Raw genomic sequence first — 17370 nt, forward strand, 5'->3', positions numbered from 1 at the left:
CCAGCAACCAACACCAAGGCAGTGCATCCAGGAGCAACAGGGAGGGGGAGGGGCTGCTACTTTGCCACACCCCCCAATCAGAGCCCAGGAGGCTGTGGCTGCAAGAAAAGTCCCTGGTGGCCTCATTTGAGAAATGCGAATATTGAGAACACTTAGTGTAGAAGCACGTGAAGCACAGGTGCAAAAGATCTGTAGTTCATCACAACATTCCCTGCATTTAGTCACTGGGAGTATAGTTTTCAAAAGTACCAAACTCCCAGTTTCTAAAGTGCCTTAGTCACTTAGGAGCCTAAGTCCTTTTGAAAATCAATGAGACTTTTGAAAATCAATTTTGGTGCTTCTGAAAATGGGATTAGGCTCCTAAGTCACTTAAGCACTTTTGAAAATATTACCCATTGTCTATATTTTAGGATGGTGCATTATGAAAATGTCATACAGGCAGGAATGGTTACCTGAAGAACTGAAAAGAACTCCATTAATTTGTATCTGCTTAATTTAATATTTATTAAAAACTGCACATTCTAATAGCAAGACATTTTCCTGGTCAACTATTATCTTTTGTAATCCAAACTGACAGTGTAAGTAATCTGGTTGAATTTACTTTGCTCAGCTAGCTCTCTGGATGTCCTGGGTAATGAAGACTAGTAAGGTTGCTATTATTAATTATTATTATTATTTATTATTAGACCAAAGAGCCAGGGCCCCACCTTGACCAGAGTGGGGTGGCGTAACGGCAGAGCCCCTTCCCATCTGGTATGACAGTGGGGTGGTTGAGCCAAATTTGAGTGAATGACATTGTGACCTAACACTCAGGACAACAATGTCACTCGCATTTGGACCTATCACCCTCCATCAGAATAAGTGGCATTGTAATCTGGCACATGCAGTTGCAATGTCATTCAAATTTGAGGAGGCCAGGCAGGTAACCTGGGCCCTCCCTCCGAGGCAAAATTCTGATCAGAGGCCTCTTTTTATACAAAGAGGTATATTTTTCAAAAGGGCCAAACCTGGCCACCTTTCTGCAGGTGCAATTTGTGATTGCAAAATGGATTGTGAATGCAAATCAGAATACTTGGCTCTTCTGCTACCTGATTTCTGCTCTCCATCACGTAGCTGGAGGAGCTGGTCCTCAGATTTACAAGAGCAACCCAATTGCAGGAACAAACTGCACCCCCAGAATGGAAGCTGCTTTTTTGAAAATTTGATTCAAAGCATGTGGAATGGTACTCAGTACTTGTGGCCTGATTCAAAGCCCACTGAATTCAATAGAAAGATTTCTAATGACTTCAAAGAACTTTGGATCAGGCCCTTAGACACTACAGTGATGGGAGCAACAGAACTACAACCGAAGACAGATAGTTACTTTCCTCTGTAAAACACTTGCACCCTTCCCAGGTGTGAGACCAAAGTTAGCAAACCCTGGGATAAATTTTCAGGGGTATGGACAAAAAATTAGACTCACAATTCTTCCTCTTCTTACTGGAGCTGTGCTCCTTTGGCCACATTACTCAGTCTTTTACTCAGTCCTCAAACAGGCAAAGCTCCCACTGAATTGAGTACCAGCCTTGCCTGAGCAAGGACTGAGTAATTGCTGAATAATGTCTTTCGGATTTGACCTTTTAATTTCCCAGCACTCATTCATAAAGGTGCATCATGCGAAATCTGTACATTAATGTTTTCTTAAAGGAAGGATTTCCTGTAAAAGATTTGGCACTTCTTGAGCTGTGCAGATTGCCTGTCCAGGTCTATCACCACCTGGCACCTGTGCTTTAAGCACTCCAGCCAATTTATGACTAGTCCTTCAAACAGATGGGAGTGATTAAAGACAGCCAAGAGACCATCTGTGAGCATCCATTGTGGTCATTGTTAAAAGGATTCTGAGCCAGGAGCAATGCAGTAGATATCCGTGGCCTGTTTGTGGACCAACAGCTAAAAAGAGTCTTCATCACTAATCTAGTTATGTGCTGAGTTAACTTTCCAAAAGAATAAAATGCCTTTTGTGACCTCCTGATAACTGTTATGGTTTGAGCAAAACACAAATCCCATCTGCAATTAGATATTCAAGCAATTTAGATGGTCATTGTTTAGTTTGCTTTGATAAACTATGGAAACTTTGATATTGAGCCAAATTCATCACTGGGGTCATTCTGTTGACTTTAATGGAGTTAATGGATTTGAAACTTTTTATCTAGAGGTTTGCTGGGGGTGGAGGAAATTAATTATTATTTATATAGTACTATAGGTAGAAACTATATTATTTTTCATTTATTTTTAATGTGGTAATGCCTAAAAATCCCAATCAGAACCACTGGTCCATTATATGAGGCACTGTATACACACAAAATGAAAATACAGTCCCTGCCTTAAGTATATAAAAATAGAATTCTTTAAGGTAACTTCCGGACTCAGTAACCCAATATGGCAGATAAAATTCTAGTTTATCAGCCTGAGATATTTTGGACCAGAAGTATTACAGGAAATAAGATGTTATCCAGGTCAGAAAGACCCTACCTGAACATTTCATTTAAGAGCAATCAGCAATGGTCCACTTTTAGTTCAGTAAGAGCAGGAAGTTACTCACTGATGTCAAAGAAACATCCATGTTGCTAATAAGAACCATAGAATACCTAAATTGAAAAAATGTTTAATAAAAGAAAATTGATCAATGATCTAGGCATCCTGCAGCTGGAAAATAATATTTGACATAGTACAAAGTATATCGTTAAAAACATGAAATAGTAACTGAGAAATCTTCATTTGCTTTATCTTTCTCATGAACCAAAGTGATCATTGGGGCTTAAAACTATAGATTGCATGTATGGGACAACGTGACTCTCAGCACTAGCTGATATTAGCAGTTATCATCAACTTATTATAACATTACTCTTCTCCACTAACATAGAACTAGAGATCATTTGAAACCACATGAAAATTCCTTAAAGAAATAAAGGGCAAAAATTTCAAAAGTACATAAGCAATTTAGGCTCCTAAATCCCATTTTCAAAAATTACGTAGGCACTTAGAAATCTAAGTCTCATTGAAAGTTCACAGGATTTAGGCTCGTAAGAGCCTATGCCACTTTTGAAAATGGGATTTAGGCTCCTAAGTCACACAGGTACTTTTGAATATTTTATCCAAAGTGTTTAACAATGTGTGTTGACACTGTGCATAAACAGTGTAAATTTGCTGAAAGATGTAGATTATGGATGGCAAAGGACAATCAAAGTGAATGAAGTCAGTGAATGGCAGGATAAGCTCCTATCAATCTAAATAACAGAGTCACCAAGTACCAACACTAGGGTGTCTATATTAGATGAGCCATTGTACTGTTATTACTAAATCTGCTTCTCAAGTAACTAATAGAGAGTCTGGTGTGACTAAGTGGTTGAAGAATGATTTTAGGCCAAGATCTTCAAAAATAACTAGTGATTTTGGGCACCTAACTTAAGACTCCTTGAAGGAGCCTGATTTCCACAGGGCAGGTGCTCCATATTTTCAAAATATCAGATCCCTTTAAGGTCTTCCAAGTTGGGCTCCCAAAAAACTCAGGCATGCAAAATCCCTAGTAACTTTTGAAAATCTTGATTTTAATAAATTATTATTTGCCATCTCATCTCCTAGATCATCTTTGTATCTGTTATATCTTAGCATGCAAATATGTAATTATGTGTGAGAATGTGAATAATGCAAAACCTTCTTTTCTACGTCTGCCATAATACCAAAAACATCCTATGAACCATAGCACAGTAACTAACCCAGTGCAACTAGAATTTTCATGTGAATTTTGCTTGACCTCTTTAGAAAAAAACAGTTACTCACCTTCTCGTAACTGTTGTTCTTCGAGATGTGTTGTTCATCTCCATTCCAATCAGGTGGGCACGCGCTGCACGCACGACAACCGGAAGATTTTTCCTCTAATAGTATCCATAGGGTCAGCCTGGGCAACCCCTGGAGTTGTGCCTTCATGGCGCCCAGTATAGGGCCCTGCCGACCCAACCCCCCATCAGTTCCTTCTTGCCGGCTACTCCGACAGTGGCGTAGGAGGGTGGGTATTGGAATGGACATGAACAATACATCTCGAAGAATAACAGTTAAGAGAAGGTGAGTAACCGTTTTTTCTTCTTCGAGTGCTTGTTCATGTCAATTCCAGTCAGGTGACTCCGAAGCCCAAGTTCCAGGGTCGGAGTTGTCTACTGATTGGAGCACTGCTCTACCAAAGGCCACGTCGTCTCTGGCCTGCTGGGTAATTGCGTAGTGCGCAGTGAAAGTATGTATGGAGGACCACGTCACCACTCTGCATATTTCCTGGGTGGGAACCTGCACCAGGAATGCCATTGAAGAGGCCTGAGCCCTGGTGGAGTGCGCAGTAATTGGAGGAGCGGGCACCCCTGCCAGGCTGTAGCACTCATGGATGCAGGACGTGATCCATGAAGAAATTCATTGAGAAGAGATGGGAAGACCTTTCATTCTGTCCGCCACTGCCATGAATAACTGGACAGACTTTCAGAATGGCTTCGTTCTCTCGATGTAAGAGGCCAGGGCTCTGCAGACATCCAATGAGTGAAGCCTCTGCTCTCTGCCACTTGAGTGCAACTTAGGATAGGCTACTGGGAGGATGATGTCCTGATTACTGGGAAATTGGGAGACAACCTTCAGGAGGAAAGCTGGGTGTGGCTTGTGCTGCGCCCTGTCCTTATAGAACATGGTGTAAGGAGGCTCTGATGTTAATGCCTTGAGCTCAGACACCCTCCTGGCTGAGGTTATCGCTACCAGAAATGCCATCATGTATGAGAGATAGAGCAGGGAGCATGTCGCCAGTGGTTCAAAGGGCAGACCCATCAGTTTAGAAGGGACGAGGTTGAGGTCCCAAGCTGGGATCAGTTGCCTGACCTGTGGATATAGCCTGTTGAGACCTTTCAGAAAACGACTGACCATAGGGTTGGTGAAGACCGATCGGCTGGCTGTACCTGGATGGAAGGCTGAAATGGTGGCCAGGTGAACCCTTACTGATGACATGGACAGACCTTGCTGCTTGAGATGGAGGAGGTAGTCCAATATAAGCAGGATAGTGGCGAGAGTCAGAGATGAATGATGCTGTGCCGCCCAGATTGAAAATCTCTTCCACTTGGCAAGGTAGGTAGCCCTGGTCAGGGCCGGCTCCAGGCACCAGCTTTCCAAGCAGGTGCTTGGGGCGGCATTTAGAATGGGGCGGCAGTCCGTGTCCTGTGGTGACAATTTGGCGGTAGCTCCACCACTCTTCCCACCACCGTGGCTTTTGGCGGCAGCTCTGCCACTGTTGCGGCGGCGGCAATTCGGCAGTGACTGCTTGGGGCAGCAAAATTCGTATAGCCGCCCCTGGCCTTGGTGGAGGGTTTCCTACCGTCCAGGTGGACTTGTCTAACCCAGTCCAAGCAGGCAAGCTCCATCGGGTTCAGCCATGGAGCTTCCACACCGTGAGGTGCAATGACTTGAGGTTTGGGTGCTGAAGGCATCCATGGTCCTGAGTTATTAAGTCTAGGAAGAGCGGCAAGGTGACTGGGGCTTCCATGGACATTTCCAGGAGTGATGTGTACCAGAATTGGCAGGGCCAGGCTGGAACTACCAGTATCACCAAAGCCTGTGAACGAGCGGGGTGGGCAGGAACACATAAAGGCTGATATGTAAAGGCCAACATCATCGCTAGTTACCCACAGAATGTACCAGGCCTGGAACCGGTGCTGGCGATCTCTCGCCTAGGAGGTGAGCGTGGTGCTGTAAGCGCCAAAAGGTCCACTGCTGCCTCGGAGTGTCTCTGGTGTAGAGAGGAGCTGGAGGTCTTTGTGGCGGCGCGTCAGTGAGCAGTGCTGGTCCGGACTCAACTGGACCCATCTCGGGGCAGGAGTCAATGGAATCCCCACCGAATGGGTACCCGATAGGGGCTTGTTGGCCAACTGGTCTTTATACCTGGTCGGGGAGCGCCCTCTGTCAGCCTTTTTCCTTTTGTGGGGCACTGGGGAGCACCACCGGTGCCTCACCGATGTCTGGGGCCTGTGGGCGGAGCCATGGCAGTGCCAAGGGTCTCCAGCAGAGTCCTTCTTCGGCACCGGTTCACACATGGACGGTACTGGAGCACTGTGCACCAAGAATGCGGCGGTCGAAGTCGGATCTGCCACACCCGGCTCTGACTGAGGACGAAGTGCTGCCTCCATAAACAACACTCGGATGTGCTCCTCCATGTCTTTAAGAGTCCCGGGGCAAAAATTTCTACAGATTTTGCACTGATCTCTAAGACGCCCCTCGCTTAGACACTTCAAGCACGAAGTGTGCGGGTCATTTTTTGCATAAACCTGCCACAGTCCGAGCATGGTTTAAAGCCCAGAGACCAAGGCATAACCCAGTGCCGGGGAAAAACATCGGTGGGGGGACCCCCCCAAAGGAAAAAACTACTACACTAACACTAACTAACTATATACACAAACACTGCTAACTCGCGCTTGCTGAGGCAAGAGCAACGGGGAGTTCCAGCTAGCCATCACAGGCAGTAAGAAGGAACTGAGTGGGGGTCGGGTCAACAGAGCCCTATGTTGGGCACCATGAAGGTGTGACTCGAGGGGGCATCCAGGCTGACCCTACGGATACTGCTAGGGGAAAAATCTTCCAGCTGTCCTGCATGTGATGTGCGCACACCTGTTTGGAATTGACATGAACAAGCACTCAGAGAAGAATATTTATTTACTGCATGCATATTGTATCAGAATATTTGAAATCATTCTACATTGTTGCTGTAAACTGTTTCTAAATTCAAGGATCCATCTATTAGAATTCCACATCCACATCTTACTTTTTTTATTGAACTGTGTGCTTCAGGCAATTATCAGTTATATAACAATTCTTTTCAAATATCTAGACCAAGCTGAGGACAAGCTTTATTGAATGAGAAGACGGGCAAACAATATGTGACAGTTATTCGTGATATGAAGTGGTATGTTACTCAGCTATGTGCTGGAGCTGATTTGTTTTTTATGGTGCTCTAGGGTTGAAAGCAGAGAATATTGCAGTCACATTTAGAGAAGAATGTGAAAGTAATGATTTTCAGAAAGATGGCAAGAACATCTCTTCATTTGAGCCTGATTAACAAGAAAGGTTCATGGTAGAGCTTCAGTTTATGAATCAAATCACAAGCCAAGTCATTGGGGCTAACTATAAACATTAGAAAAAGAATAGCACCAAGTGAGAGAGAAGCTCACAGTGAGTGGCAGGAAATACAAACAGAGTAGTCTCACCAGTTTGCCTCTTCCCTAGCTCATCCTCATTTAGCCTCTTATTCAGGATATCACTGAAGCTTCTGCTTAAAGTGAAGTGCATATTTAAGTCAAGTATCAGAGGGGTAGCCGTGTTAGTCTGGATCTGTAAAAGCGGCAAAGAGTCCTGTGGCACCTTATAGACTAACAGACATAGGTCACAGAGGTCTGTGAAAGTGAGAGATCGTTGTCCAGGATGGGTTGTACAACCCACACTTTCACAGACCTTGGGAGGCAGGCCAGTCCTCGCCCACAGACAACCCGCCAACCTGAAGCATATTCTCACCAGCAACTACACACCGCACCATAGTAATTCTAACTCAGGAACCAATCCATGCAATAAACCTCGATGCCAACTCTGCCCACATATCTACACCAGCGATACCATCACGGGACCTAACCAGATCAGCCACACCATCACAGGTTCATTCACCTGCATGTCCACCAATCTAATATACACCATCATGTGCCAGCAATGCCCCTCTGCTATGTACATCGGCCAAACTCGACAGTCCATACGTAAAAGGATAAATGGACACAGATCAGATATTAGGAATGGCAATATTCAAAAACCTGTAGGAGAACACTTCAACCTCCCTGGACACACAATAGCAGATTTAAAGGTAGCCATCCTGCAGCAAAAATACTTCAGGACCAGACTTCAAAGCGAAACTGCTGAGCTTCAGTTCATTTGCAAATTTGACCCCATCAGCTCAGGATTAAACAAAGACTGTGACTGGCTCGCCAACTACAAAAGCAGTTTCTCCTCCCTTGGTGTTCACACCTCAACTGCTAGAAGAGGGCCTCATCCTCCCTGATTGAACTAACCTCGTTATTCCTAGCCTGATTCTTGCTTGCATATTTATACCTGCCTCTGGAAGTTTCCACTACATGCATCTGGGTATTCACCCACAAAAGCTTATGCTCCAACACGTCTGTTAGTCTATAAGGTGCCACAGGACTCTTTGCCACATATTTAAGTGTTTTTCTAAATAGTATGGACTTAACCACAAGCTTTCCTGGATCAAGGCCTCAGGGAGTAGGGCACAGCTGAACTTGATTTTCAGTGTAGATTAAAGGAGCTGTATCGTAAATTCATTATTACTTCCCTGTCCTTGTTCATTTGAAAATGAACATTGAACTGTGAATCCTGTCCAAGATTGCCAAGGTGCAATTAGCAGGTATAGACATAAGGCCAGATACATAAAAATTAACAAACGAATGCAAATAAACAGCAACTAATCTCTAAGTGTTTCTTGTCTATCCTACCTAAACCAAGGGCATCTTTTTGTGTTGTTTAAAATAAACCCTGAAGACAAGTTGGCTGTCTTCTCATGACCACATCTCCAAAACATCCATATTTTTAAAATACAGTTTATTACATGGGCAATGAGTTTGGAGAACCTGGAAAGTGATTTCATTTTAAGAATCAATACTGGATGTAATGTCTTTGCTTTCAATAGCAATTGGTGTCTTGGCTTCACTGCCCCCTCAAACAATATATTTAGTATCATACTTCTTGGCTTTCCTTGACGTACTGGAAAATCAAATAGCTGATGTTGAAATTACAGTCCCTTCAGGGTTTTGTCCATGTTACTGGAGGTTCCAACTTGGTAAAGTTTCATGCTCAATCAGTAGTATACAAGTTAGTTTAGAATTTACAATGGCATTGTCAAGCCCTTCAAACAGATGATGTACACTTTACCATCTGCTGATTATACCCATAATGTGGTTCTCTCATAGGCTTGAAACTTGCTTCCTCAACCTCAGAGACAGAGTTCTTTATGATTTTCCAGTGCTCCCAGTTGGTTTGAACATTAGAACCCTGGTTCTTCACTGCCCTCATGACTTGTGTTGTCATTGACACCTCCACAGAGTGCATGTAATATGCTACCAAATTGGGATTGTAGCATTTTATGGCTTCTTTGCATTCACTTTGCACACTTATAAATGAATACACAAGGTCTAAGGCAGTAGATGATAAGGCCTTTGATAAATTCATAAAGGAGCACACAGGTGAGTAACTCTGCTTCCAACACATAGATAATGAAGCTTGGCAGTGTTGGTTTTTTTGGTTTTTTTCACCCTTGACTTGTTTCTGTTTATTTTCCATCCAAACGATGTGCAGAGTCCAGAATAAAATGCAGGCAGGATTTACGTATACAGTATCTTCAAACTGGAGGGTGTACTTCCCAAATCGAGGAGATCTACCCATGCAAACTGATTGAGCTAGCGTGCTAAAAATAGAGCATAGCCACAGTGATGTGAGTGGCAGAAGGCACTAGCCAACCGGAGTATGTGCCTAATGTCTCAGACAGGTACACATTTGGGACAGCTAGTCCCTCCTGCCACTTGCATTGTCACAACTACACATTTTATTTTTATATGCTGGCTCTAAAGTGCAGACACACAGCACAATGGAATCTCTGCTTTCCCTTCTCTAGTTTCTTTACACATGGTGTGTACAAGAGTTTTTGTAATTTAAAAAAAAACACATTGGATATTTCCCCCTGCCATTACATTTACTTTAAACTTCCAATAGTTAGTTGGTTTATAGCTGAGGATGAGATTCAACAGGCGTCATCCCATCTGGCTCCCTTGCTGCTCCAGGTTGAGCAACTCCCTGCATTTTCACGTTAGTGCATTACATTGAGCTAACTCCTGCAGTGGGTATGGAAGAAGAAGAGTGCAATCAGCCACAGATCTTCACACAAGTAGTGATGCATGCAAAGGGGCTTTCCAGCTGACACAAGATGGCCCACATCTTGATGGCCCACAAGAGTCTTTGATGGCCCACAAGAGTCTGCTGGCAGATCTGCCATGTTGTGTGGGTGTGATATGCCAAAAGAGATATGGTTTTCAGGAATAGGGATGTGGCTGGACCACAGTCAGGTGTATATGTATGCCGCCAACTATAGAATACGCTAGCAGGTCTCATTGGAAATAGACCTGTTGCTCCTTCAGCAATAAACAGTGCCTCATAGTGCATTGTACTAAAATGACCTGTAGCATCATGCCCTGCTATGGCCCAATGTCTTTTGTGCCCAATGAGCTTCACAGCATCGCCAAGTATCTACTGCTGCCATCAATGCACTGGCTTTTGGGTAACAGACCAGGATTTGGCCTTATGTATCTTATTATATCCTGCCATTCATTTAAGCAAATTGTGTTATTTTTGGTCTACACTGGGGAGGTGAAGGGGGGGAATCTATCTAAGTTACACAACTTCAGCTACGTGAATAACATAACTGAAGTCAACTTACTTAGATAGACTTACTGTGGTGTCTTTGCCGCGGTGAGTCGACTGCTGCCGCTCCCCCATCGACTCTGCCTGCGCCTCTCGCAGCAGTGGAGTACAGGAGTCGACAGGAGAGCGCTCGGGGGTCGATTTATCACATCTAGACAAGACACGATAAATCAATCCCCGTTGGATCGATCGCTGCCCGCCGGTCTGGCGGGTAGTGTAGACATACCCTTAGTGTTTATTAGCCTTAAAACAGACACATTAACAAGCTAGCAAATGGGGACTTTTCAGCCAAGGTTTTTCAGTCGTGGTTCTCCTTGCTTTGCAGGATCCTAAACATTTCAAGTCAGAGAAGACGGGGAGAGGCCTATTAAAAGAAGGCTGGAGGGAGACACACCAGCCGATCATGTGCTCCTACAAACTGGTGACTGTGAAATTTGAAGTCTGGGGACTTCAAACTAGAGTAGAACAATTTGTACATAAGGTCAGTGAATGCCTATATGCTGTTATCTTGCACAGGAGTAGGGCTAGAGCACAAGTGGAACTAGAGCATTATCCTGACCTGCAAATGAATAGGACTAGAGATGGGCTGAGCCAGGAAGTTCAGGTTTAGATCTGGTTCCAAACCTCCTTAACATTCAAGGGTGATTCGATCTGGGGTTTTCATGTGTCAATTAAAGAGAAGAGGCCCAGCTGCAAAATTAATCTCTGGATACAAACTTCCCCAAAGGCTCGAGTTACTCAGATCCAAGGCTTAGTTTTTCACCCATCTCTGAGTACAGCCAGCAATAACGTTTCCAGTGCTGTGATCCTTATGTGGGCAGAATTAACAACATCCTTGCCCAAGAGACCTCCACTGCTGGTAAAATAATATTTGTGCCAATGACAACAGCTTTATTGTGACAATTGTGAGCTGTTGGATGAATACAATACAATGTTTCTAGACTGAAATATTTTTTCCCCTGTGATTTCATTACTTGAAGCTTTTAAAGTCTGTATTGCACTTTATCAGCAGTTCATTTAATTTTACCACAATTAAATAAACACTGTGGGTCTGACTCTGACCTCACTCACTCTGATTTTACACCATTGACATCAGTGTAGTTACTCCCAGTGTACTGAAAGTGAGAGCAGAATGTGAAGCCAAACAGTTACTTCAGTTTGATAGCTCTATTGGCTTTAATGGCTATCTATCTGGATGCAGTAAAAGCTTATTAATTCTCATTATGCTCATCTGCCAATCTCAAAATACTAAAAACAAAAACCGTGGCAGTCTCAACCCACTCCTTTGATTTAGAGTCTGATTCTAACCTCAGTCTCACTGATGTAAATCAAGAGTGTCTCCTCTGAAGTCACAAGAGCTACACCAGTAAGAAACCAGTGTAAATGAGATCAGAATTGGACCGTTAGCGTAATATTAAGCTATCACTGAACGAGAGTTTCTAGACAACTAAGTTGGACTTACTGCAATAGTTCTGATGCCTTTTGCACATTAATCTGATTTCCTGAAGTTTAGCATGCTTGGCTCTCAAGTGTATATTATTGTTCATTTTCACTGGATGTGTGGTTCCTTCTTCTAAAACCAGATATCTCAGGGCATGTACAGAGCTCCAAGATGATAAAGTCACAGTTGCAAACACTTCTCCTATTCTGCAAAGCCCTCAGAATTCAATCCCTTTTTTATTAAAAAATGCCTGAATTTTTCATAAAGGTTTTGACTCATGCTTTTTGGATAGGATTTTCTATATATTCTCCTGCCAAAGTTTTGTATATTATATTTTTCTTCAAAGATTTTTTTAAAATCTGTAATTAGAAATGAGTAACCTTCACAGAATAACAACATCCAGGTTATCCTACAGCTTTCACAAGTGGTGGGAAAGTTATCCATTCTACTTGTCCAAATATTAATTCATTAATGATACAATTATCAAATGGTCTTCTCCAAGTATTTTAATGTCCAGACATTGGTAGAATTTTGGAAGGTTATTGACCTCTTGTATGTGAAAAGAACTAACAGGTTCCATTTTAAGATAGAAGGGAAAGGAGTTCCAGTCTGCTTGCCCAAATATTAATATATTCGTTGTTCAGCTCCCAAATGTCCTCTTCTTGTGTATGTCACCATAGATCAGTGTAGAGTCTCAAAGTTCAGAGTGTTTATGTCCTTCCACCCTGTAGAGAGACCATGATGTTCCTATAGTTTATTTTCTATAATGTTTTACTACACAAGATACTTTTAACCTTTTTTTCTTATTTCACAGGTGGTCAGAGATATATTAATGATTGGACACCGACAGGCTTTTGCATGGGTTGATGAGTGGTATGGTAAGTCATCTTCACAAAATTAACTTACAAAATAGCCTTGGAAAGGGCCTGATGGAAAACCCATTGAAATAAATGAAAGACTCCTATTGGCTTTAATGGACTTTAGATGAGGCCCAAAATACCTAGGGCCTTATTTCACCCCTCACTCTACATGTAAGTTTATGCCACAATAGCCACTGGTGGGGAAGGTGCATCCAGAAGGTGGGACCAGGGTGTATGGTCCATGTATTTTAGAGCGTATGCCCCAGATCCAGACACTCCACATCTTCAACAGTTTAGTGCTGCCCCTGTCAAGAATAATCTACATGAAAGACAGTGCATAGGTTTGAATACAAGCCAATATAGCTAATGCTGCTTTCATAGCACTAATGTGCAGTCATCTCCAACCTCCAAGCTTTTGGCCCATGTTATTTCTAACACAATTTCAACTTTTCAGGACGGGTTTTAAACTGTTAATATAAAATGTAATAAAAACCAGAACTAAAAGTTCCTGTTTGAAAAACAAATAAATATAATAGCTCCAATTGAAAACCCACGGGCTCTGATTCAACAGTGGCTGCATACACAACTCCCACGGAATCCATGCTTCAGCTATAGGAATAGGCACTTTGAATTTTACAGAGTAATTTCAACATCAAAATAGTTTATGACATTTTATTGCACAATAAACACACAGGTATTGTGCCATATACATACTATTTCAATAAAGGGTATGCATTATCCCAGATATTATCGATCAATTTCTAAAACATTCCTGTAATATAGAATTGCAATTTAGAAATGTATTTAAAAGAGACAAAGATAGATAGAACCACCTTGAGGTTCAAGGGAATACTGCCTTAAACTTTTCATGAACAATCTTTAGCGATTCTAAGGCCTGGTCCACACTGAAAAGCTATATCAGCACAGCTACGTCAGTCAGGCATGTGAAAAAAACCACACCCCGATCAGCACAGATGTGCCCCGTTTTAGACGCAGCTATGTCAATGGAAAAGGACCTCTGTCAACATAGCTAAGACCTGGGCTTGGTCTACACTACATACTTACTTCAATGTAAGTGTGTCGCTCAGGGGTGTTGAAAAAATTATAGTGACCTTAACCCCCCACGTAGACAGCACTATGTCAGCAAGAGAGCTTCTCCTGCCAACGTACCTACGACCACTCATAGAAGTGGAGTTATTAAGCCAACAGGAGAGCTCTCTCCCGTTAGCTGAGAGCATCTGTATCAGACGTGCTACAGTGACACTGGTGCAGCTGTGCCAATGAAAGTTTGTAGTGTAGACCTGCCTCTGGTCTACACTAGAAAATTAAGTTAGCGTAATTACTTTCCTCAGGAGTGTGAAAAATTCACACCTCTGAGCAGTGCAATTAAGCCGACCTAACCCCCAGTGTAGACAGCACTAGGTTGATGGAAGAATTCAACCTAGCTACAGCCTCTTGGGGAGGTGGATTATTTACACTGATGGGAGTACCCTTCCCGTCAGCATAGCTGGTGTCTACATTGAAGCACTACAGCTGTGTAGCTGCAGCAATTCAGCTGTGGTACTGTAGCATTTCAAGTGTAAACAAGCCCTAACTTCATTTGGGGAGGTGGTGTTCCTAACTTTCTGTCAGCGCAGGCTGCATGTAAACCATGGGGCTATGCAGGCATAGCTATGCCAGTATAATCTCAATAGTGTAGACATGATGTTTATCTCTCTTCAGTGCTCAGAAATATTCTGTTACCTAGAAGTCCAAACAAAAATCTTCAGTTTGTGTGAAGTGGGATAGCTATTTTGACTTCAGAGAAAGTATACCAATTTACACCAGATAAAGATCTGGCCATAATCTGGGCTACTGATTATTAGAAATTAGAGAAGAATTTCCTTTTAAAATCACAATTTATTTTATTGTACAGATCTGATAAAGCACGAGGAAATATGTGCTATGGTATAGAGGCCATAAAAATACTGGCAGACTGGAAATGGATCTTTTATTTTTTCCTTTGTGTTTTTTAATTTAGGGACACTCATAAACTAGTAAGAGGATTCTGCATCTTTAATTCAAATGAGAACAAGCTTTATTTCTTCATATGGTATATGTCCCACACCTCCACAAATCCTTATGCCATCATCAGTGTCCATAAGTTTTGTAAAAGACACAGTGTCTGTGTTCAGACAGTGTCCCCTAGCTACAAATGAAAATAACCCAATATTAGTTTAGCTTATCTCTAACTTTCAGGTTTCTTTTCTAATGAAATTCATACTCCTTCATTTCCTTAAGCTATGTTTTATAGTGATCCCATGTGATGCTTTTATCCTATCTCCTGTTTTATCTTGTTTCCTGTTTAGATAGATAGAGATAGATAGATAGTGTTGATTGCTAGTAACAAGCAACTTAATGCATATTTTGTTGTTCCTTTGGTAGCTTGGACTCTTGCTTAAAATGTGTAGCGCTGTTTATGCAGTCGGCCCTAATCACAAATACTTGATTTACACAAGCAGATCAGGGAAGACACTGCTGAAACACTTGTGTTGTATTTTTATAGGTTTGGCTCAATGTAGACAATTAAACAAAAATTACATCATTATTTTCAGTTCCTTGTTTTTCATTTTTGTTCATACACTATGAGGGCATTTCTATGGAAATTTTTTGTGCAATCAGACAGGGTTGCTCAAGAAGAATATCCAAGATGCATGACCACATAGTTATATCTGTCAGTGTTTTGGATGGTGATGATCTTCAGCACAAATTGCAAATAGAGACTGAGGAGTTCCTCTGCTCTCACTTACATAAGAGAATGTGAATGGATTCATTTATATGGGAATCAGCTTCAGAGAAACACTTTAGCCAGTGTGTAATGCACCGTTTCTGGGTGATTTACTTTATGCCAGGAGAACTACTTCAGAAGAGTCCACCTATGCTTTGGATAGTCCTTGTTTCCACATTATGTGTTGTTAGCTCCACTGTACAGTCTTACACCAGCGCAAAAGGGGCACAGTCTGACTGTTCAGTTGCCAAGGAGAAGAATATAAATTTTTACATCAAAAAGATATCTCTAGTGAGGCAGAAGATTGCGAAATATGATCAGTGTCTTGATCTTCAAAAAATGACAACAGTGTGAAATGGGCTTTGGTAGACTATCAATCTGAAGTACTGTACAAGGGAATCAATAGAACCTATTCATGAAAAGGAGTAAGATTTCCCTCCCTGAAGCCACAGAACATGCCTGCTTGAGAAATAAGATTTACTTGACAGATATGAGTCTATGCATTGGAGGATGAGTCCAGAAGAGTACATGCTAATGAAGATCTTATCCCTGCAATGCTTCCAAGGTCATAGTTTGCCTGGGTTACCGGCTGCTGTAGGTGTTGAGGTCCTTCACTTTTAGATCTTCCCTAATCATCTTTGGCCAGGGAGGCCTGTGTCCCTTTCCTCTACTCCCACCCTCCACAGCACATGTGCCCACAGGGTCCCCACTGCACAACAAGAAATCCAAGCTAACAAATACCAGTTAAATGTAAATTACACAAGAGAGTCCTGTTTAGCTGAAAAGTAGAGGAGTGAAAAACTGGTAAAACCATAATTTTAAAAAGTTGGACCAAATTAATCCTTGGTGTAAATTTGCTGGATTCAGCTGTGTCACACTACGGATTAATTTAGCTAATTACATTTACAAAGCAGAATAAAATGAACAAAATCAAATTTTCTAGTATGAATTCACAATGGGACACAGAATTTGCTTCTTATTACTTTTGTTCCAAATGAGGATTCAGAGCTAACTAAAATCTCGAGTCTTGCCATCCTCTGAATTTTCATGCCTGCACCTTTACGTTTCTTTTCAGATCTCATTTTATAGTTTTCTGGCAAAGCGTGTATGGAAATAAAGAACCATGCATCTCAATGAAAAGTGCTGGCTAAATCCATATTTATAACTATGATGGTATTCTATAGCACTGAGTCTAAATTTTCAAGTTAATTGTTTTTCAGTCAATAAATTCACGTTCTTGTACATTGTTAAGAAGAGAGAACGGACTCAAAATTAATCAACCATTGCAGCTGTGCTGAAAACAAGACAATGTACCAATTTGCTTATTGTACTGTAGATCTGACAATAACATACACATCTGCTTTTTCTCATTTCTTACCTATACTGTGGTGCTCTGATGCTTACTCTTTATCTCCCACTATGTCAATGGGAAGTACTAGTATGCATCCATCAGAACAAAGACCTTTTATATATACTAGTTCTTTTTGCCTTGCCGAGAACATACCTATGCTACTTGTTTCTGAAGAGGAGAAGAACAGCTTAGAACATAGGTGGGCAAACTGCGGCCCACGGGCAGGGCCGGCTCTACAGTTTTTGCCACCCCAAGCAGTGAAAAAAGCTGCCATCATGGACGGCAAAAGGGAGGAGCTGCCGCCGAATTGCCCCCGCTGCGGAAACTCTGCCGCCCCTTTCTAACTGCCTCCCGAAGCTCCTGCTTGGAACACTGGTGCCTGGAGCCGGCCCTGCCCACGGGATCATCCTGCTCATCCCTTAAG

At 42.3% G+C, this 17370-nt stretch overlaps 1 protein-coding gene across 1 annotated transcript in view; it reads left to right on the forward strand.

Moving 5' to 3' along the window:
* PITPNC1 (phosphatidylinositol transfer protein cytoplasmic 1) overlaps window positions 1-17370 on the forward strand; it is a 196526-nt gene that overhangs the window by 167076 nt on the left and 12080 nt on the right. Inside the window, exons 9-10 of the mRNA XM_075119212.1 lie at window positions 10853-11008; window positions 12783-12846. Coding sequence (XP_074975313.1) covers window positions 10853-11008; window positions 12783-12846 — 220 coding nt within the window. The remainder of the gene's footprint in view (window positions 1-10852; window positions 11009-12782; window positions 12847-17370) is intronic.

This window comes from Caretta caretta, chromosome 14, assembly GCF_965140235.1.
Source record: "Caretta caretta isolate rCarCar2 chromosome 14, rCarCar1.hap1, whole genome shotgun sequence".
NCBI lineage: Eukaryota > Metazoa > Chordata > Testudines > Cheloniidae > Caretta > Caretta caretta.